At 39.7% G+C, this 22132-nt stretch overlaps 2 protein-coding genes across 5 annotated transcripts; one reads left to right on the top strand and one right to left on the bottom strand.

Annotated features, from left to right (window-relative positions):
* The first annotated feature begins 810 nt into the window (after positions 1–810).
* Positions 811–20223, top strand: map7b (microtubule-associated protein 7b). 4 transcript variants are annotated; one of them, XM_055232338.1, is made up of 19 exons: positions 847–937; positions 9694–9861; positions 9946–10023; positions 11020–11183; positions 12554–12671; positions 13564–13674; positions 14156–14245; positions 15415–15534; positions 16146–16321; positions 16863–16999; positions 17073–17308; positions 17712–17862; positions 17940–18108; positions 18185–18280; positions 18350–18400; positions 18490–18523; positions 18602–18719; positions 18787–18947; positions 19028–19558. In XM_055232338.1, exons 1-19 carry the CDS (start codon positions 895–897, stop codon positions 19036–19038), a joined length of 2232 nt encoding a protein of 743 aa, XP_055088313.1. In that variant the 5' UTR covers positions 847–894; the 3' UTR covers positions 19039–19558. The 4 variants fall into 4 exon arrangements, with proteins under 4 accessions (XP_055088315.1, XP_055088313.1, XP_033846801.1 ...); XM_033990910.2 differs by having other exon boundaries at positions 16173–16321; positions 19028–19557; XM_055232340.1 differs by lacking the exon at positions 14156–14245 and having other exon boundaries at positions 811–937; positions 16173–16321; positions 19028–20223.
* Positions 20224–20444: 221 nt separating this feature from the next.
* On the bottom strand, positions 20445–22053 carry armc1l (armadillo repeat containing 1, like). Its single transcript, XM_033990911.2, has 7 exons — positions 21994–22053; positions 21492–21665; positions 21326–21417; positions 21062–21239; positions 20875–20991; positions 20725–20799; positions 20445–20659 (listed from the first exon to the last, which is right to left on the bottom strand). Exons 2-7 carry the CDS (start codon positions 21642–21644, stop codon positions 20465–20467), a joined length of 810 nt encoding a protein of 269 aa, XP_033846802.1. The 5' UTR covers positions 21645–21665; positions 21994–22053; the 3' UTR covers positions 20445–20464.
* Between the last annotated feature and the right edge of the window lie 79 nt (positions 22054–22132).

Below are 22132 nucleotides of genomic sequence, written 5' to 3'. Positions count from 1 at the left end.
TAATGCCACACAGTTTGACTGGGTTTTTTCAGGTGTTGTAAAAACAGATAAAACAAAACGCTTGCTAAATCCCATTATATTACAAACATGGAAATATTCTGTGGTGCTTGGCGCCAATATCATTATAAATATTACATAGGCCGAGTATCACTGTGGCATCGAATTATAATGACCTTACTAGACATAAAATTAAAATGCTCAGATGAACCAGTTAAAAGACGACGATAGCTCCCTCTGCTGGTAATCTGGTAAAAGCACACATCTGGGTTTATGGGTTTATGATGAGTGCAACTACAGGACTATGGCTTTGATCAGCATTGTCGGTATAGACTGTTAGTATTTTGGCTTCTTTGATGAAATGCAGACATGCTGTTTTCTGTTAAGTTAATGTTATTATTAGAGCGACAATGGCAACATCCAGGCCTAACTTTAAAAATACCTTTAACACCGAAAGGCAACTTTAACAACATTTCTACTGGTGTAGCCAGCCAAGTCTTATCCATTAAACAATTAGACTTTCAAGTTCACGACATCTTTACGCACAGTGAGCCCGTGGCCAGCAGATGGCACCCACACGCTTTGAGAGGGTAAAGTACAAGTTCGGTATTTTGTCGTTTAATGAATAAAAATGTACCTTTAGGGGGGTTATGCATGAATGAACACTGATTGTGAGCAGCACATTATTGGTTCAGCCGACCAAGACATAGCCTAGATTTGTTACATTTGATTATTATTATTATTAATAATATTATTATATCTATTCTGTCTGCGCCCATATTTGTTAAGTGAGTACCGCCCCCACCCACCTGCCCACACAGGGTGTCCCGTCAGCAGCAGGTCACACGGCAGGTCCTTTGGGTCCAGCGCTGATCCCTCTCAGCTGACGTCAGAGAAATGGCGGACCTGGATGGCAGCGACGCATCTCCCGAGTCCCAAGGTGAGTGAACCGAAACCAAACTCAACTCTGACAAACTTTCAGATATAGGAAACTTTGTGAAAATTTCTTTGCACAGTTAGGCATTTTGTTTTCTTTTTGCTTGGGCTGAGTTGACACGTGAGGCTCATTGAAAGAGGACTCAAGTTGGATCCGCGGGTCACGGGAGAAGGATTAAAGCTACCGACTCACCAAACCGGTTACTTTACGGCTATTAAGCGCGACATTTCACATTTTGTTATTTATGACCCTGTCTATAAACTATTAGGCATTTTAATGACTGTCTGGAGCTGCTTTTAAGCCGCCAGACACCTGTTGCTGACATTTTGAGAAAAAGCATTTGACGGTGACAGGTGAGTTTACGCACAGCGCCGCGCCAGGTGTAGGTGTAGGTATATGTGGTTAGCTATTGGTCCAGCTTGACAATTTAGCTTCAAAAACACAACATCCAGGTTTGTTGAAGATTTTCAGATGTGAGTGAAAACCTGCGGGCTAATTCTGACATAACAAAAGATTTGTGATCCTGCTTAATTTGTTCATAGACCACAGCCTAACAAAAATATTGTCTTCAACTCAACAATTGAATCCTTATTATTTAATGTTCATAAAGTCACAAGTAGCTATTCAGAAGTGTGTAGAACACACTCTGCTGCTGACAGGCAGTTTGTTGGCTGGTCTAAAGCATATTTGGGATTTGAGAAGCTCTCGTGTGACTGAACATTTCCATTTGATTAGTCTAATCAGGAGAGCTTCAGCTACACTCTTTTGATTAAGCTAAACACATAACTGGCATCACCTGTTACCTGATAATCAAGCCATTCTAGTGTCCATTCGAATAGCTCTGAAATTGCCAATTTCCAATATCAGAAAACATTAAAAATTTGCTGATTATGACATTCACTGTTTCTATATCAAGTTACAGTTTGGCAGGTTTTATCAGCTGATTAGTGCATTGCCAGAGGAATGATAAACAGGGGTTGAAATAGCTGCTCTATATTGCTGTTGCACGAGAATAGGAGTCAAAAATCTGTTGGAAAAGTTAGGTCATTTTCTTTCACTTATTCAACCAAGCACAGGTTTTTGATTGCTACAGTGCCTCTTTGGATATATCAGACTAATCTGGTGCCACCCTTATTTGGTCTATAATTGTCTGCATTATACTCAAGCTACTTTTGCACCGACTTGAGCTCTTTTGTTGGTAGATTTCCCTTCATGAATCAGTAGACATCCCCTTAAACCTGTGTCGCTCACACACTCATTGAGAAGGTGTGAGAAGGGTGTGTATTAGGAGCCGTATCTGGTTAAAGTCTCGAGTGTAGGATTACAGCATTACACTATCCTGCAGGGACAAAGATCAGATTGCCCTTTCATGAATGTGTGCATTTGTACAATATGTGCTCCCTTGGGCTATGCAACAATTAGACATTGCAAATTCCTTTATATCCCATTTATTCATTCAGTATGAAAACTGGAAACCTACCCACAGTGCAGAATTTCTAGTACGCCTAACCTAAAGTTATATATAGTCTACATGTTGCACTATATTAGAAGCATAAGAGGACTCACAAGGCTGGTTATTTATTCTTTTTTAGTTCTAGCATACAACTTGTTTGTTAAAATTTGAAGATACTTGTCTGTATCTTAGCATAACATCATTCTGTTATGGTTATGTCATCATTGCTCTGGCATGTAAGGTACCTAGGTAAAAGTCTGGATTGGATGTATGGATTCAGTCTCCAAAGTTTTTTCCCAACCAGTCTGCCAGTCATAGATCACTGTAAACAATTATGATGAACGCATTGTCTGGCAGAAATAATCATCCACACATCCATTTCTTGAGACATGTGAAGGAGAAGAGGCCCAATGTTTCTCTTACTGCTAAATGTATAATTAAAACAAAAATTCAGAGATAATTCAGTTTTAAGACTCAAGAGTCATTACATGCATCCCTATCTGATACTGATCTAATCCTTTTCTTTGGTTGATTTGTGCATGAATACAACTTCAAAATGATACACTAAATAGATCTGACCGTTGCCATCATGAGGTTTCCCCATTTCCCTTTGATAAACTCTTGGCACTTTAAAACTAAAATGGGTGGGGCTTAGTACCATGTGCTCCCTGGCCACACCCCCTCTCAGTGCTGCAATGTTTGATCTGGTGTGTACTCAGGCTCATCCCATTGATAAGTATGTTACATCAAAGTTATCCGTTCATCCCTTCTGCATGAGTGGTCCATGTGCTGCTTTCGTCAGGGAAACCACCTCCGGTTCCGGCTCTTTCCTCTCTGAATGAATATTTTAACAGCTCTTTCCTTAATCTTTATGTAGTGTGCAAGTGTAGTGCAAGTGTGACAGGACAGTGGAGAGGGGGGAGCAGGATGCAGCAGTAGCAGCAGCAGCAGCCTTACAGAAGGAGTGAGGCTAAAGACGAGGAGAGAAATCCGTGCTTTCATGGAGCCAGTCTTGTGGATTAAGTGTGTGTTTGTAAGCCACAGCACAGCAGCTCATCCGGGGTGAGACTGCAGCATCCTCGTCCTCTTCATCAGTGTACATGCCACTCCTGCCGTATCACCATGGGGCTTGGGACAGACTGCCTTTGAACATTGTTTTGGAGCTCTTTGTTTTTTGCTGACTCGAGTCAGCTGGGATGTACTGCAGTAACTGTAACTGAAATGCTTTAGGAGTGACCCATCCACCTCCTTCAGTGTTTTGCCCTGAGCATCTTAAACTCACCCCTCTGTGGTGCTGCGGCAGGTGGGATGGCCAGGGGTCGGGCAAGGTAGCCAGTTGCTTCAGAGTTAAAAAAAAAGTTAAGAGTTGGTGATGCCTGAAAATAAAAAACGAAAAGCAAAAGGAGGAAGATCGGGCACAAATGTGCAAGGCAAGTGGAGCCTGAGTAAGGGCAGCAGCCGCTCAGCCATCCCAGCACTCTTCACCATCACTGAGGAAGAGGAGGGACACAGACGCAAGGACGCCAGCAGCAGGAGGAAGAGAGGTACAGGGGAGATGCGGGCTGTGACGAATCCAAGTCATACATGTGGTTTGTACATGACTTGTTTCTGGGCAGAATTGGGAAGTATTCTCTCTCGAGACAAAACGTGAAACATGTTAAAGGTCAACATGCTGTAAAACAGATAACATCTACATTGAAAAATATGGACATTTGGAAAGAAGAAAATGGGAGTGATGCATGTGGTATGGATAAACGACAGCAAAACCAGTTTAAACTAAATATGAGCAAATGTTGTCTTTACTCTACGGGATGTTATTGTTTACTTTGGGCTGATGTTTTCCTCCAGGTCTGAGCCAGGTTTTTGTCATGGCTTGTGCAGTGGAGAAGTCCTGATGGAGTTGCAGGTTTGATGAGGAGGCAATGTCAGGGTTTGGGCCTGTCCCACTGATGAGGCAGGACAGAGGCTGAGGGGCAGAGGGACTGTCTAAATGCTTCAATAAGCACAGCAGTCAGTCAGGAGCACTGCACAGCCTCTGTACAAGTAACACCTGAAACAAACTCAAAATCAATAGTCCAGCTTGCACTTGAAGTACTCTATAATGCCTGTAGAACATGTCAGAGCAGAATAAACAGAAGTAGTAATTTGACTGCATTCTACATTTTGTATACATACTGAAGACGTCAAATAATATGAAGTAAGATGTATGCAATTATGTAAAAAAAAAAAGAAATTGACAAAGCAAAAGGTCTTTGAGAATTTGACTACATTTTATACATTTTTTGTACTTATTTACCTTTTTTCTGCATAATTCTATATACCTTCATATGTTTGATGTCTTCCGTAAGTATCTAAAATGTAGAAAGTAATAAAAAAGAAAAAAAAACATTGAATGAGATGATGTGTCTAAACTTTTGACTGGTAGTGTAAATATTTGTTTTTAGTTAGTCATTTGGCATAGTCAGGAAAAATTTTAAATTTTAACAATCACATTGTTTACTCTGTAGAATGAAAGGGTTTAGGTTGAAGTTTAACACTTATTTTGCCTAACCCTGTTTAAATTGTATAAATTGTATGCAAGATGGCACTAAATCTCTGGAAACAAATCTGTTCTAACTGGAGAATAGGTGTTTAATTCTCGCTGCAGGCAAGCCTTTGGAACGCTTTACATAAATACCATCACCGGACTGAATAAACTGAATAAGTTCTGGCTTTTGCAACAGCACCAATCTCACCATCTGTGAACTGTGTGTAAAGAGAAAGTATGGAGAGCAGGGGGATGAGAGGGGGTTGAGAAAGTGTGAAATGAGAGTGTGTGAGTTTGTAAGTGTCATTTTTTGATATTTGATTTTCTTGACACATTTAGTTTACTTATTGCTTTTCCTACAAATAATCACATTGCTTTTTATTAAAATTTTAACAATTTTAAAAGCCCTTCTGGGGACTGGTGTTGTGAATTAGCCTAGACTGTAAACACTGTGATACCCACATCAGATTACTGAATTGTTAATCTATGTTTGCTGTAGCTGTCCCTATTCAAATAAACAATAAAATAAATAAATAAAAGACACTTGACCCCCAATGCAAATTACACAAAATTGGGCAATTATAGTCATTACAGTCAGTGATGAATCATGAAGAATTGTTTACTGGCTCACTATAAATAATAGACGAGACAGAAGACAGAGCAAAATGAAGAGCCACTTGGGAGCTGTGTGAACCACATGACTTCCTCAGATAGACTACCTAAGTGATGTTTTTTATTGTAGATTTCTTTTGTATTTTAGTCTTTCTTGTTGTGGCATGATGCTGTGTGCACCTGTTCAGCCCTGGAGCACTCCCCTGCAGATATAAAAACAAAGACTTCACTCCTGCCTCTTTGCTTCTATGCTGACTCAAGCTCAGCATTTAGCTTAGCATTAGCAGCGGCTAATCCTCTCAAGCTTCATGGAGGAGGCCGGAGTGAACAGTTTGCTCTGCAACCCACCGGCTTGTCCCGTGCGGCATTAATCGCTAACTCTGACCATTTAATCTGAAAGCTAGTGAATGTGGAGAGATGGGGGGATGGGGGGAGCAGAAACATAGAGACAGTGGCTTAGAAAGGGAGGGGCAGATTAAACACTCTCCCAATGTTTTACACACAAATACACGCACACACAAAGCAACCTGTCCCACAACATCACACTGACATGATTCATCGCCAACACCTCGGTCACATCTCTGCTGACCCTCCACTGGAACCCTTAGTCCCCTGAATCCTGTTTCACTTTCTTTTGGCTCTTTCGTCTCCAAACCATGGACTTTGGATTATAGCTTATCTTTGGTGGTATAGGATGTTACCAGGAAGTAGATGTGTTAATTCTGGCCCTCCAGTCTGACAAGCCAAAGCCAGACATGAGCCAGAAATTGACTGTCCGATTTTGGGATGATACTCCTGGAACTATGGAGAAAATTTCAGGTAAAACTTCTCCATTTCACTTAACCTATTGATGTGTCCATATTTGACTCTTTGTTGTCTTGGCTATGTGCAAGATGGACACAAATTGAAATAATAATGTCTCAAATTATAGTATTAACTTATTACTTGTATTCTTCCATAGTTTGAAAAATGCAACTGCAAAAATGGTAACTTTTTGTTATTTCTGTAGTCTCCAAGATGAAACTGGTGCTTTATGAAATTAGTGTTTCATTGGTGCATATGGCAGTACACTGTACCCAAGTGTGTGTTTGCAAACGTTGTTAAACAGCTGTTATATGCGAGAGAGTAAATATGTTGAGTTTGCCAACCACGATTGAAGGCGATCTTTTTAAAATCCAGCATCCAACCTCTCCAACCTTAAAGTCTGGCTTAGTGTGGAAAGTGTCTCATCTTGTGTGCAGCGGAGCATTCCCAGCTCCTTTCAGTGAATTGGCCCAGTTTAGGCTGAGAGAAAGTTCCTCTCTGACACCTCAGGCTTATTTACTGTGTTTAGCTGAATCTAAAGGTCAGAGGATCTTCTTTACAGAATCTAATACACATGCTGAAAAGTCTTTGTCAAGTTGCTGAAAAGTAATTTATGACATTTTAACAGATGTAATTGTGTTTTTAATTTTATTTGTGCACCTTTTTATTTTGGAGAGAACGGCAGAATAAATGCCAGTACTGGATTTTTATCTCTATAGATCTTATCTGCAACTTGACCTGGTGCCTTTACCTTATGAGGTTGTGTTAGCTGCTCAGTGTATGTAGATATATGTTAAATGCCATACCATTGAATATTCTGGTCAAAGTAATAACATATCCATGGTGACAAGCAGGTGATGGATTCCCCACCAAGTTGTATAGTGCTTCTTTAAAAAGATGGTCTGTTTGTTGTTTTGCAGCAGACATGATATCATAGAACCCTTTAAGATTTTGAGATTTTCTTCATATTGTAATTTTGTGTAGTTATTCTTGCATCCCTTTAGCAGCACCATCCAACCCATGCCTATTTGTTATAATAGCCACTAAGCCTGAGTGCCAGAGTCTGTCATGTATGCATGTGGACATCCCATTGCTCAACCTGCTCTGTACCATGACGTCTTGGTAAATATTTCCTCCTATGTACATATTAGATACACGTCTTGCACTTTGTTCTCATCTTGTGTCAACAGTATTAATGTCCTGATTAAACTAAAGCCCGCACCACACTACAGGATCTTTCAGTCTTTAATGTTTTTTAAATGTGCAACAAAATGCACAGACAAGGAGAAATTTTGAGTTATGAAAACTATAGCGCACCTCACATCACCTGTTCCCTGTCAAGAGTAAAACAACTTGCTCTGAGACTCTAAAATGTTCCGAAGATCAGAGCATTGCACTTTTATTTTAGATGCAAGTCAAAACTGTTTTGTGAAATGTGGCGCAATCGTTATATAAATAAATGCTTTTTTAATGCACAGAAACTTCCAATAAATTGCTATTGCCAATCTGCAGCAGTTTCACCCTCAGAAGTATAATAAGATATTATAGATATAATAAGTTCCGGCTTCAACCTGACCATCACTGTGTGGATGTAAACAGACACATGTGAGGATTTACTCTCGACTCTTTACTTTTGAAGAGCTCTTCAAACTAGACTAATAGCACTGTTTTGTGGACTGGGTGTCATTATTTGTGAAGGACAAATTCAAATGGATAATATGCATCAGAATTCTGCAGTTTAACTTTACAATTTTGTGTATGTCACACCATCGGCCCCTGACACTCTTTTATTGGCTGGTGCAGTAGTGGTGATGTTTTGTGATTACGATATGAAAGAGCAGCCTTGAAGTTGGAGAGAAGCAAATCAAAGCTTAAATCGAGCTAATTATCCTGTAGTGTGTGGCGGGCAGTGGTGGAAGATACTGAAGTACAAGAAGTCAAATAATGTACTTCAGTAGATTTTTTTTAGGCATCTGAGTGGATACTTTTTACTTCACTACATTTGAGAGCTGATATCTTTTACTTTCCAATCCAGTTCAAAACTGTTGTGGAGTAGAAGGTACAAAGTACTTTTCATATGATTTGAGAGGTTACTTTTTACCATGTTTGTAGTAATATCTTGACAAAAATTTTTGAGTTCAAGCTTTGGATTTGAGTAAACAAAAATAAATACATAAACTTCATAAGAAAAATAAATGGATTTGTACTGCTATGATTGACCAAAATATGTATCATTTGTATCACTACATTTAACACTTTAACACATTAACATTGCTTGAGAAATTATTTTACGTTTTGCTATTAAAGTACATTTTTAAATGGGTACTTGAACACTTTTACTCAAGTAGCTTTTTACCTTTATTTCTCTATTTTTACATTAGCAACAAAATTGAGTGCTTCATCCACCACTGGTGGAAGGATTTACATCTCCATTTACTTAAAATATAAAGAAAAGCTGGCAATTAGAGGATGATATACAGAGGAGGTGTGAAACTCGGCAGTAGTACAATGTTTGTTGAATACACCTTTTTGTGTTCTTTTTAGAACGCTGCTAAGTTTGGAGCTCTGCTAAGTTTAGCTCATTCTGAAGGACTTGGCCAAAGTGCTGAGTCACGCTGAGCCCTATGGTGTCATTAATCAATAGGTTTTCTCTGAACGGTGAAAACAGTGCACAGGACTTGGGACAATGCAGAACAGGAGCACAGCTGGTCTAATGTGATTTGGGGCCTAAGTCAGCTTGTACTGCAGCAGAAAGGTGTTGCATGGGATTGGCCTGGTTCCAGAGTCCCCCCTCTCCTTCTATCTGCTTATTTTGTTTCAAGCTTTTTAGCATTCTGCACTGTACACAATCCCTTTGTATACAGTATTTATTCTCTATATTGTAACCACTCCAACATAGCTAAACAATGAGAACGAGTTTGTCTTCCATATTGTGAACATTTATATTATGTCATTTTATGGTGATTGCTTAAACACAACTTGATACGCAAAGCTATGTTTAAAGGTGAGTGTGGGTAGGTCTGTCATCTGCTCTGCATTCATGGAGACAAGCAGGTCAGATCTGTGGAGAGGTCTGTCCACTTTCAGCAAGAATGCATGTTTTCCACTGTATATTTTATCATTTAATGCCATTCTGTTGCATCTCTAAGTAGACAAGCAGATCCCCATTAGAAAAAAATATGCAGTGCACCTTTATTTTATATGACCTTTTTTCTATGTGGTGAAGAAACGTAAAGATTAATGAAGTCATATGAACTAAACATGCATGAATACATTGCAGACGTTACCAGCTTTATCATAAAATATAATGTTGTCCCTGTCTCTGTTCTTGAAATATTTAGCTCATATCTATGTATTTTGCAGCCTCTTACAGTCAGTATAAATCGGAGGATGACAGAGCATCTTCAGCTGCCCGGCCTGACTCCTCTGGCTCCGGACAAACCTACTCCCCCACCCTGACCCCAACCCCCACTCCGACCCCCGCCATCACTACCAGCAACAGCCCGTGCAACAATGCTGCCACCAAAACAGGTACAAGTGGACATTTTGATTTCTCTCTCCAATCATGTTTATTGTAAATACAGTTGCTTAGAATATTCTGTCAATGTGCTGCAGACTCTCTGCTCTTCAACAAGATTGATGAGAGACTGAGGTTGGCCCGAGAGCGCAGAGAGGAGCGTGAGAAGCAGAATGGTATGTATTTTAACACAAAAAAGGAAATTCTGCCCTTTAAGTGCACTGAAGAGCTGAATAAAATATCTAATTGTGATTCGATTTGAGAATTTTCTTCAACTAAAACAGTCCAGGGACAACAGCATTTGAGAGAACATAGAATTAGCCTAAGACTTATACAAGAATAATCATAGAACATTGCATATTTGCAGAGTTCTAATGTAGAGAATTTGGTTTAATACAGTTCAATAAATTAAAATTCTATGGATTTTTGTTCTTTTGCCATTTATCTTGCTGCCCTAGCATCCATAGTTTCTCCTGTCCTATAGTATGTTGCAGTTCGTTGGCTATAGTGGGGAGCCTGTTGCTTCACTTGCGAAAAGTCAAGCTTGAGCCTGGTACTGCTGTTACCATGGTGCTGTTACATAATGATTCAGGACATGGGACAGGTTTATGAGAGGTTGTGTGAATGTAGCTATTCGAAAAATAGTTTAGTCTGTAAATCTATTGTTGAGGTACTTTTTGATATTTGCTAACCCCACAGTCTAGTTTAGACCTCTACAAACACATTCTTACATACATGGATATAACTTAAACAGGCCATATTTGCCTCTTGTCACAAATGTTCATACTCCTGGAATAAAATGTGCATTCTTGAATCTTGATTTTAAGAAGTAATTGTAAAGTCTAATCTCAAGCATCAAAACTGAATGCTTTTCCAGAATGATTGGGCCCAAGTCTAATCCCAAATTATACAGCTCCTACTGTTATTGCTCCAGTAGAACCACATCCAATGATCAGTTTCTAAGTCATTTTGTTGTGATGGTTAAATACGACCATCACTGTTCATCAGAGGACGTTTTGTTTTGATTTAAGCCGAGTCACATGATCAGGACTGACCACTGCTCTCCTGTCCTAAGCCTGGTGTGTGCAGTGTGTTTGTGCTTATGACTATATACAAATCCAGTGTGAGCATGTGGCCCCCTCTACACGTGACTGTTTTTGTGCCTGTCCTAGCGGTGAAGGAAGCCACATGGCAGGCGCGGGAGGAGCGGGCCCGGCAGCACTACGAGAGGCACCTGGAGGAGAAGAGGAAGAAACTTGAGGAGCAGAGGCTGAAGGAGGAGAAGAGACGTGTCGCTGTGGAAGAGAAACGAAGACAAAAGATGGAGGAGGACAAGGTTCAAAGTCAAACATAAACATGACAAATTATTTCACTGTATCATAATGGAAAGATTCACTGGTTTTGTTCACATGCACACCAAAATCTGATTATAATCTGATTTGTGGACCTTTAGGATTATTTATGTGATTTAAGTATTAATATGGATGGTGATTTATTCTTTTGTTCTGTTTACATGCCATTTTAATCTTACAACTCTAGAAATCTGATAAGGAGCAGATTTGGAGTGCGCATGTAACCATAGGCACTGTTGTTTCTGATCTGTCATATCTGGCAATTCATTTACTGAAAATCATATGATGAATTTAATACAACAGTAGTAAATATTTCACTAGAGCCAATAAAGTCACATTACGTCAGTTATTACTTTATAGTGAAAGAAAAACAAAAACAAACTTAATTTATAATGAAATGATAATGAAAAAGGGTCGTCCTTTAATCATGAATTAATAAATGTGTCTTTGTCAAATACCTTTTTTATTAGATGATTATTAGAATCATTACAAAGGATTTGTATTGTAAAAAGGGCAATGCATAGTGAGCTGGAGCTTTGGGAGTGACTGGACAGTTTAATCTGCCTTTTCACTTATGAAGATGCTGTTTACTAGTATTTCTCTTTGTATCCATAGAACATTTTGCACAAGATCCTTATGATTTTGATAGCTTTTAGTTAATTGGCTCATGGATGCACAGTGCCTGTGTAGTCAACCAAAGAATTTTAGTCGATTACAACCATAAGAAGCACTAGGAGCTTCAAATGTACTGATGGACATTCTTCAGGAAAGTGGTTCTACTACGGGACATTGGAGAAGACTAGTGTGGTCACCTATGTGATTGGCAATTGAGTATAATGTAGTAAATAACCATATATTTCTCTGAATAGAAATTTATGTGAAAATCCTGCAGAAGAAATTTCTATTTTGTCAAATTATTATAAGTTATTTTTGTAAGTCGGTTTTGTAGTTACAGTTGTGTTAATGGACTCAAACCATCTTATCTGATATCTATGTTTAGCCTTTTATTTACCTGCTGAATCATATTGAGCTTGCCCTCATTTAGTAGAGATATAAAGGTGACTCAATCTTCAGCAGCCTGTGTTTTTGTGAATCAAAACTTCTGTTGCAAAACATTTCAGGAATTTTTCAGTTGGTTGAACCCCAGTGGACCAGAATAATTTTTGCCCCAGACTAGAAAATGACTATCTTTGCTTATTTATTGCTTATTTTATCTTTGATTATTTTATGAAAGCAGCAGGTGACGGTTGCTTAGTTTAGCTACATAATAAAACATCATAATTCTAAATTTCCTATCAACTATTGCTAAAATGTGTACTATGTATTAACTGTACACTTTTTGGTTTCTCCACAGGCTCGTCACGAAGCAGTGTTGCGACGGACTTTGGAAAGGAGTCAAAAAGCACGACCAAAGGCCAACCGCTGGTCATGGGGAGGGGCCCTGAACACAAACACACCCAGCACAGCACCTGGTACGCACACATTTCCCTTTGCCTCCGTTTGAATGCCTTATACTTCCTAACCCTTGATGTCTGGAGCTCTTGAGTAAATATGTACCTGTCTGTGCGTGTCACTATTGTTTAGATTATATTTGAACTTTTTTCATATTACTTTTGATTCTGCTGACTCATACCCTCCTCTCTGTCTCTCCATTTAACCCTTCGGTCCCTGGTGCAGGTTCTGTCGAGTCAGCTTTTCTATGTCCGCTCGACCTTGCTGGACTGGAGCACATGCATGGTGCTTACAGTCTCCACAGATATGGGATGACCTCTAAATGTGAATATAATAGTAAAAGTTAGCCTGCCAGCACTAGCTAGCTGGCATTAGCTCTGTAACTGGTGTTAGGAATGTAGGGCATGGCTAGTGCTTATAATATAGACTTTTAGAGATGTGTTACGTTCTTACTATACTAACACTTTTTTCTCCCTTTTAGCTGTAACTGTTTTTTTAATCATACAATAACTTAGTTTGTTAAATGTCCAAATTATGTTAATCATCAGTCTAGCCTTTTAATTGGCATTTGCATTCTTGGAAGTCTTCAAATGAGATCCTGTGTATGGGCTTTTGTTTTTTTGTTTTTTTTTACCATATTCATAATGAAGCTTGTAAACCTCCGCATCTTTGGTACCTCCTGAGATGTTATTATGGCTATGCTTCAGACTCAACACTTTTGAGAGTGAGAAAATTGGTTTGCGCAACAAATTTTGATAGTTTGCATGTAATAGAGCCAAAGTTCAAGAGACTTCCAGGAATGCTGAGTTGTTGAAAAATCCTAACTACAAGAATTGAAGCATTTTTCTTATTTCTGTTTGGGTACAAGCCATATAGTGTGTGATCCACATTGAGCGTGTTTTGTTTTTGTAGATACTGACAGAAGATCAGTGTCGACTATGAATTTATCCAAACACACTGACCCTGTCATCACTAAGCGCCTCTCATCATCCTCTGCCACACTTCTACACTCACCAGACAGAGGTACTTCACAAAAACTTAACATTTTTGTTCTGTCTGCATCTGAGTGTTATAGATGTTGTGTGTTGTGTTTCTGCTTTGATTTTGTGTTTTTGTGTGTAATATTATGTGTGTAACTGTGTATTAGCAAATTAAGCCATCATGAACATCATATACAACTTTTCTTGTGGAGGGTTATAGTGATAGATGTTATTTCTTTGCCTGGAAAATTTCCACCCTATAGTATTGAAGTTGTCTTTATGGAGATAAGTAGGTCAAGTTGCTTGATAAATCTGTGGAGTGGCAATCCCACTTACAGTAAGACTGCAGGTTTTATTAAATGGTTCTTTTTAGCAATAACACCTGGAAATGCAAAATTGATAAGTTTAATGCAGTGGAACATTCTAGGTCTCCATGGAGATGCATACAGCATACAGCAAACCCCCCACTAGAAAAGTTAAACAGTGCACCTTTATGTCACAAAAGCTCACACATTCCTTGACAGGTTTACAGATGAGAACTGCCTCCACTCCTGCCATTAGCAAAGCTCAGTCCAAACTACGCCTCAGCCAAGGAAAGGTCCCTCAGCACAAAAGTAAAGGTCTTTTATGACGATATAGTGCAAAACATGCTCGACCTGTGCTTGTATGCAAACAGATATTGAGCTGGAAACTGCCGCATTCTAAACCCCACTCTGTTATTTGAGTGGCTCTTTTGCCTCTGCAGACTTCACTGTTACAGTATCATGTGTTAGCACTAGTATTTCATGGGAAGGATCAGAATCTCCCCCTGTAGCGTGACCCCTTTCTCTAATCCTTGGGGGATAATCTCTTTGTTTTTGTGGGGGCTCCCATTCCTCATGAAATGCCCACAATGAAATAATTTGAGATATTTTACATTTAAGTACAGTCACTATTGTGCTCTGACAAAGTGAATAGTCTGGAAAATCATGGATGTTCTGAATGCAGCAGAAACCGATTTAGTTAGAGTTTCCAGCGGACAGTATCTATATTTTTGCTTAGCACCTGTAATCTAATACTCTGCCCCGAAGTGAGCAACGCTGCATGAGATGGCCTCATGAAATAATCATAATGCATCCAACCTGTTATGTTATTATACATATTTTTGAGATTAATAAGATGCTATAAGTACAACCAATTAGGGCAGATCTTGCATGTCACTTTGTAGAAATTACCGAAATGATTATTGATGTAAATATTTAATATTTTGTTTGTGTTTTCTTTCCTTTTTTGCATGATCTATTTATGAATATGTTCACAACTTCAACAACCCTTTTGCATGGCCTGAGAACTTTTGTTGCATGAGATGTCTAAAAATATTGTTAAACTATTGTACAATTGTATAAGATGAAGGCATCAGTGGCTATTTTTACATGCACACAACCAATCTGATTTCTGAATTTACCAGATTATTCAAATATTCTTGGATTATTGTAATATATACAGTTACATCTGATGGGGGTAATGTGATTACTCACATCTGTGCACCTTTTGACAAGGACATTTATGCAAAAATTAAAGACTAAAATTGAAGTTTGAAGAAGTTGTAGTGTTTTAAAAATGCATTGTGCTGTGCATTACAAATATAACAATAATCCACTAATTAACTCAGACATGTCATCAGATTTCTCTTGTGCATGTAAACACACATCAAAAATTTGATCTAATTATTGGGTTGTCTGATTATTCTAGCTACCAGATTTTCTGGGCATGTAAATGTAACCATCATTGCATGTATGTTTAGGTATGCGTCGTCTTCCACTTACTCCATGGGAAAGTAACATGGTGAATCGCCTGCAGCAGCCCACACACTCGTACTTGGCCCGTAGTCGCAGTGCCATGAGCCTGTCCGGAGAGCAGACAGGTAACTTAACCACATAACAACACTGTATAATGGACAGGGATATATGCAACTGTTTATTGCTGGTGACAGTTAGTGTTGGGGTTCATAATCAGATTTAGTCAGATTTAAGGCATTACAGTGTCTGAAAATATATTCAACCAGACAGTATCAGGCACTTAAAGCTCACTCATGCACAATTACATGTACACTTTTCACTAAGCTGTATGGGAAGTTGTTCAGCTTCACAGAGACAGACAGTTAGGTTTTTACTATAACTCCTCAATGAAAAAGTACTTTTTAGTCTTGCTAGTTTAACATTCCCATCCGTGCACTACTTGTGCTGTTTTTTCCTTCGCTATTATACTAACATGTCCATGGAAGACTTGCAAAATTCAGCTTGCTTTGTTCTAAGGTTTATTCTACAACTTTCAATGTTCAATAACTAAATGTCTTTCTTTTCTTCTTTTTATTCATCCATCCATCCAACTTTATAATTAACCATTCCTTACTCAACCATATGACATTCCTATTCCTTCCCTGTGTTGTGCTTCATACTGTTATTGCTTTTATCCCGTGCACAAATCCATGTATTGCTTGTACCAAACCTCTCCACACCCCATCGTACATGACAGTAGCCCTGCCTGTGTGTCCCCGCTCAGTGTCTTGCCACCCCATGGGCTCAGTGTCCTTTAAGTCCATCCAGTCCCAGCCCCTTCCCCACTGCCGCAACCAGGACCGCAGCCTCAGCCGGGACAGTGCTCCCTCATCTGCTCTACGGAGGAAAACCACTGGAACCCCACACATACAGGTATACTGTTGTGCTGGTCTTAGATATTGATGGAGATCAATCACTTTTTATGGGATACAGTGTACATTTTATTCAAAGCCCAAAAAAGACAACAAAAAAAATGGGTGACGAGCAGGTGGAGGCCTCATTTGGGCCTTGTTTGAATCAGGTTTGTGGTGTGGTTCCCTCTCACAATAAGGATGCATGTTTTAGAAGGTTTTTGTACAATAAAAACACAAACACTAAGGTTACGTGGTGGGGGCCTTTAATTGTAGAATATTTAAAGTGGGTTTAATTGTCCTGTGTTCACGAGGTTAATGACATTAGAAGGTTGCCCTTAGTTTTGGCATCACTTTGGTCTGTTCTTTTGCTTAGAGTCAGGTCAGGTCTGAGTCTAATCCCATTACTGACCAACATTCTGCTGTCTGTAAGGCACTGTGTCTATTTCACCTGATATAATGTGTGCTGCATTTAGGTTTTATTTATAGAATAAATTCTAATTTATCTATAAAGATGCAAATACAAATTATTAATTCATGTTTTTATGTGTCTTTTCTATCAGCAAAAGGGCCATGATGGTGTGCGGAAGTCCTGGACAAACCTGTCACTCCCTCTGGCACCTGTTCTCTCTCTACCTCCCAAAAAATACCCCTCAACTCCAGGAAAGAACAGTAAAATTACAGCACCCTCTCCTGGCAGGTGGGAGAACTGCAGCAATAGTTTTAACATAAAAAACACTGCATTACTTTCCTGAGCTTTTCTATCATTTTAGACATCCTCAAAAGTCACCAGGACGGCCCCCGACCCCAAAGCAGCTCAAGTCTCCAGCAGCGGACGACCCTGGAAACATGCGTCCAGTCAAAGTCTCACCAGACACACAACCCCTGTCCTCTCCTCCGACTGGAGCTCAGGAGGAGGAGCAAGAGGTCCTCAGTCCCTCACAGCCCAGACCACAGCCACTGGGTCAAAACAAGGCCAGCAACGAGCCTACAGAGAACACACAAACCGGTTAGTCAAGTGTACAAACACGGTATAACAAACAAACATAGGGCATTCTTCACCTCTGCTTCAAAGTTGGCTATGTTTAGTCCAATTTAAGTGTTGCTTTAATCCTTGTGGTACCTGAAAAGCCAAATATTGTAAAAGATGCCACTTGTAACATAAATTAACCCCTCGTAGCAAGGTCACAGATAGGGTCACTATACTAAATTTGAATGCTGCTGTTATTGCAAGAACAAATGGTATGATTTAATGATATTGGGCGTATGATTTATTGATTATGGACAAACGAATGAAGGTCACTTTCGAATGAAGGTCACAATTTATGAATGAATCCCAAAGCACAGGCAGCTTCTCAGCTTTCCTCAACCACCCAAAAAATCTTTCATTGTATGTTGTTATGATTCAATAGAGGGTGTTGGCAGCCCTCCTCCTCAGAAGACTATGGCAGGCACCACAGATCCTGAAGAGGCCAGCCGCATTTTGTCCGAAAAAAGACGACAGGCACGTGAGCAGAGGGAGCGGGAGGAGGAGGAGCGCAGACGGCAGGAGGAGCAGGGCCGGTGAGTGGAAAAACAATAGGTGGTGTATGAACCCTCCAGGTCTTGGTATAATACTATGTTTTGATGTTGATGCATAGATTGGCCAAAGAGGAGATGGCCCGTCGAAAGGCAGAGGAGAGAGCTCGCAGAGAAGAGGAGGCACAGCGTCAGGCAGAGGAGAAAAGAAAGAGAGAAGAAGAGGAGAGGAAGGAGGAAGAAGAGCGATTAAAGAGAGAGAGGGAAGAGGCGGAGAAGATACAGAAACAAGTCAGTAATTTGCCGTGTATGTTTAACAGGTTGTGTTACTGAATGACTATGAATATATAATATTTATTTGAGTCAGAAAGAAGAGGAGGAGTTTCGACAAAGAGAGGAGGCTGAGCGACTTTGGAAGGAACGCTTTCAGAAGGAAGAAGCTGAGCGACTGGAGAGGAAGAAGGTATAAGTTTCACTCACACTGGGACATTACAGTCTGTGTACCATGGTACTGAATAGTTTATTTTAACAGCGCCTAGAGGAGATCATGAAGAGAACAAGACGCTCTGAAACACCAGACAAGGTAAAGAGTAGTAAAAGCATTGTAATAAAATGGCTATCAAGTCCAGAATGTCAAGTAAATGTGTTGTTTTTTTTACTTTTTTTTCTCAGAAAGTCCTTCCTAACAGGAATGGTGACGGAGCAGGTTTGTTCAGTTAGTGCCTGATTTTACTTCAGTTACTCAGTACTCAACAGGTTATATTTTTTTGTTTTATCTCATCAGTAGCTCCACCTTCTCCAAGTGGATCTGCAGTCACTGTGTCACCTGCTCATCACAGCAATGGCAGCCAACAGTCCGACTCCAACTCAGAACCCACTGCACTGAGCATAGTTGACCAGAGGTGTGTTTTGAAGCTTTGTTACTAGTGAGGCATGTCCTATTAATTTCATGGCTGTATCTTTTCTCAGAGAGAATGGCGAGTTTGAAGAGGTGATTGTGCTGCCACAGCAGTCCCGGCTGTCTCCTACAGAGGGACGCGAGACTGCTCCTGTGACCATGTTCAGGGAGAACGGCCTGCTCAAGCCTCTGACTGGAGTCTCGGAGGACATATCTGCACACCAGGGATCAGGTCCGTAACCTTTTCCTTCATATGAGCATAGTCTCCCATCATATTCTATTTCTACACAATGTTTTATATATTTTTTGCAGATGTTTCTTGATGCTGTCTTAATTCAAGAAGATTGATCATGTAAGACTTCAGTAGAGACACAGGCAGAGAAACATGACGCTGTTGGATTGAATCAAAAGGCCTTCAGGTCCTTCTGGAGGTGTACTTTGTTGCTAACTGCCAGAAGTGCATGGCAGCCATTGTCCAAAGATGGTGTCTCCAAAGATCCTGAATGCTTCTTCAGAAGTTAACAAAACAGAAAAAAACTAACCTGGCCCTCAGCCAATTGAAAGCCCTGAAGTCACAGGGGTGCATTGGACGCCCTTGTTTTGGCTGCAGTGTGTGAATGATACTGATGTAAGGAGTCTGAGTTTGTCAGCAAAACCAAACATAGTTCATATGGCCTATTTATTTTAAAACATTTCTGTTTTGAAATGTGATTTGGCTTTTATCAGCACAAGTGGTATTAAAACCGACTAGTTGTGAAATATTTTTGCTGTGTAAACAGTGTTTAATATTAGGTTATTTCAATGTTAATTATAAGATGGATTAATTAAAAACAATAACTTTCAGATAACTGAAATATGAAAATAATTTATTTTGTTTAGTTTTATTTGAGTAAAAAAAAAAAGGTTATCCTGTCGTTTTTTAGTACATTTCTCAGACTTGTTTACCCTTTCTACTGAACCTAATGTTGTAAAAGTTTATTTGGAATGTGATGAAGGTATCCAAATTCAGATTGTTGTTACGAGCTGAATAATCATTGCTGCTAATCAAAACATTCCTTTGCCTTATAGCTTTTAAACTATAAAGCAGCAGTGCTTACAGTGGATTGCACTCACTTTCACAATACTCATTACAATCAGGTCAAATGATATGAATGTAAGATGACACAGTGATGTATGTTATGTTGTGGGGCATTTGACCATAAATGCTGTTTCAGGATAAATGTGAAACTGTTTCATACCATTCCTACCAGCACCCACCTGTTTTCCCCAACTGCTTTGCACGCCTGCATCTACAATACCACAACAATGACTGTAAAAGGTGGCCGTGCTTTGTTTCAATAGATGGTAAAAAGCAAGTTGATGACATGACTTTGTTTCCCTAAAGCAAATTAACACATTGTACACAATGTAAAAAAATGTATATTTACTAATAGTAATAATGAAGTCCATTTCTCAAGCTGCTCTGTTCAACTATCAGCTATACTGTGGGGTGCAACTGTACTTATGCAGGAAATAAATTTTTGAGTCAATAACCTCCCTTACTGTACTAATTCTGAGCAAAGAACAAGTGAGTGAGGTATGTTTTTTATATAGTCACACAAAATCAGGTGGAAATCATTTAACAGTTGCTGTAAAAGAAAACTAGAAAATATTTACAACAATACAAACGGAAGAAATGACACCTTGTTCCAGTGGTTATTTAAAAGTTAGAATTGTCCATTCCATATTTGCATATTGAGAAATAACTTTTCACCAATAGAAGGTTTTGGTGAGGAAACTGGCAGCAGTATTGAGCCAGCTCCCACTCGAGTCTTCTTTGGCAGTGGTGCGAGAGACTGCGCGGCTCAGGTCCTTCTCCGGGCTGTCCTCATCCTCTGGGAGGTAGTCTGGCAGAGCAGTGTTTTGTTTCACTTCTGCTCCACTCACTTTAAGGGGGACCAAAACCTGCACAACACACAGGTCAATGTATTCAGCTTGTCAGATTTAATGGACATGTGTCTAAAACTCACCTCTTTCCCTTCTTCATTCTTCACCACCTGCTCGGCCGACAGTATCTTTGTAGCAGCAATTGCTGCTGCTAGACTCTTGACAAGAACATTTAGGATTAATATGTCATTAACCATAATCACTTAATATCAGCTTATCTGTTCCAAACCTACCTCAGTGGGAAGATCAGAGCGAATACGAACAGTGCATCTCTTTGAAGCCATCTGGAAAGTGAAACTGATGACTCCTTTCACCTTTAGAAGAGCCTCTTCACAAAGACTGCGCTGTTCCTTATATTATAACAACACTTTAGTTAGGAACTTTGATACCATCTCAGTGCTGTATTATGTATTGACTTACAGTACTGTCCAGCCCCTGGATGTGTAGGGTCACAGACTTGGCCTTCTTACTTGAAGAGTTGATAAAAAACTGAGGTTTCTTTCCCCTCGGCCTTTCAGGTGTGGCTGGCCTGGCAGGCATCATGAGAATATCATAGACCTCTCTAGCCAGGGATGTGATATCCACAGACAAACCATTCCTAAAAAATAAGTTACACAACAGTTTTTGCAAAACAAGTAAAGGCATTAGCATTTGTACATCGATCTTTGGATAAATGAAACAAACCTTCCCATAAGATTTTCTAAGCTGACCATCATGCCCAGCTCATTCTTCATAGTGGGAATGTTAGGAGACATTTCAGCCAAGTATCGCAGAGTCTTAGAAATGGAGACGAAGGGGTTAACATTGTTTTAAAGATCGCTGTTGATTGTGGTCCATTTTCTTGACCCACCTGCAGAGTGGCAAACAGCACCTCGGGACTCTGATGGTCCAAGAATAGCACCAGCCCCGGGAGACAGCCCTGGTCCTGGACAATCACCTCGCGGTTCTGTGGCTCTGAGGCAAGGTCACGGAGCTGGGTGACCACCGATAGAGCATCCATCATCTTTGTGGAAAGTTGTTGAACCTGATAAATCATTTAAATTAATAATGTATAAAAGTGTGTGACTAACTGTTAATTAGCTCATGTGAACATCACTAGACACACCATGCACCAAAATATTACTGTTATATGATTTTATGCAGTCAATGATAACAACGAATAGCGCTAGCAAACGACTATCGAGCTACGCTAGCCTAATTTAGCACTAGCTCACGTTGTGTCCATTTTATACACAATCGTTATTGCCTTGCTTTGTTTGTAAAAGTACCTTTGGCCAACATTTTGGATTAGACTCAAAGGCTGCTAATATACGTCTCTGAAACTGATAAAATGTGTTTCGAAATTTCCTTACCCACTCGCCAGTGCGCACAAAAATACAAATTTGGTGCTGAATTTTTTTAGGCAAATACAATTGGTCGAGCAGCCGTTGTGACACATGTCAGTGTCAGACGCTGCTATTGGCTGATTCCGGCACTACTGCATTTTACAGC

The sequence above is a fragment of the Periophthalmus magnuspinnatus genome, chromosome 24, assembly GCF_009829125.3.
Source record: "Periophthalmus magnuspinnatus isolate fPerMag1 chromosome 24, fPerMag1.2.pri, whole genome shotgun sequence".
NCBI lineage: Eukaryota > Metazoa > Chordata > Actinopteri > Gobiiformes > Gobiidae > Periophthalmus > Periophthalmus magnuspinnatus.
This window is presented reverse-complemented; position numbering and strand designations above follow the sequence as displayed.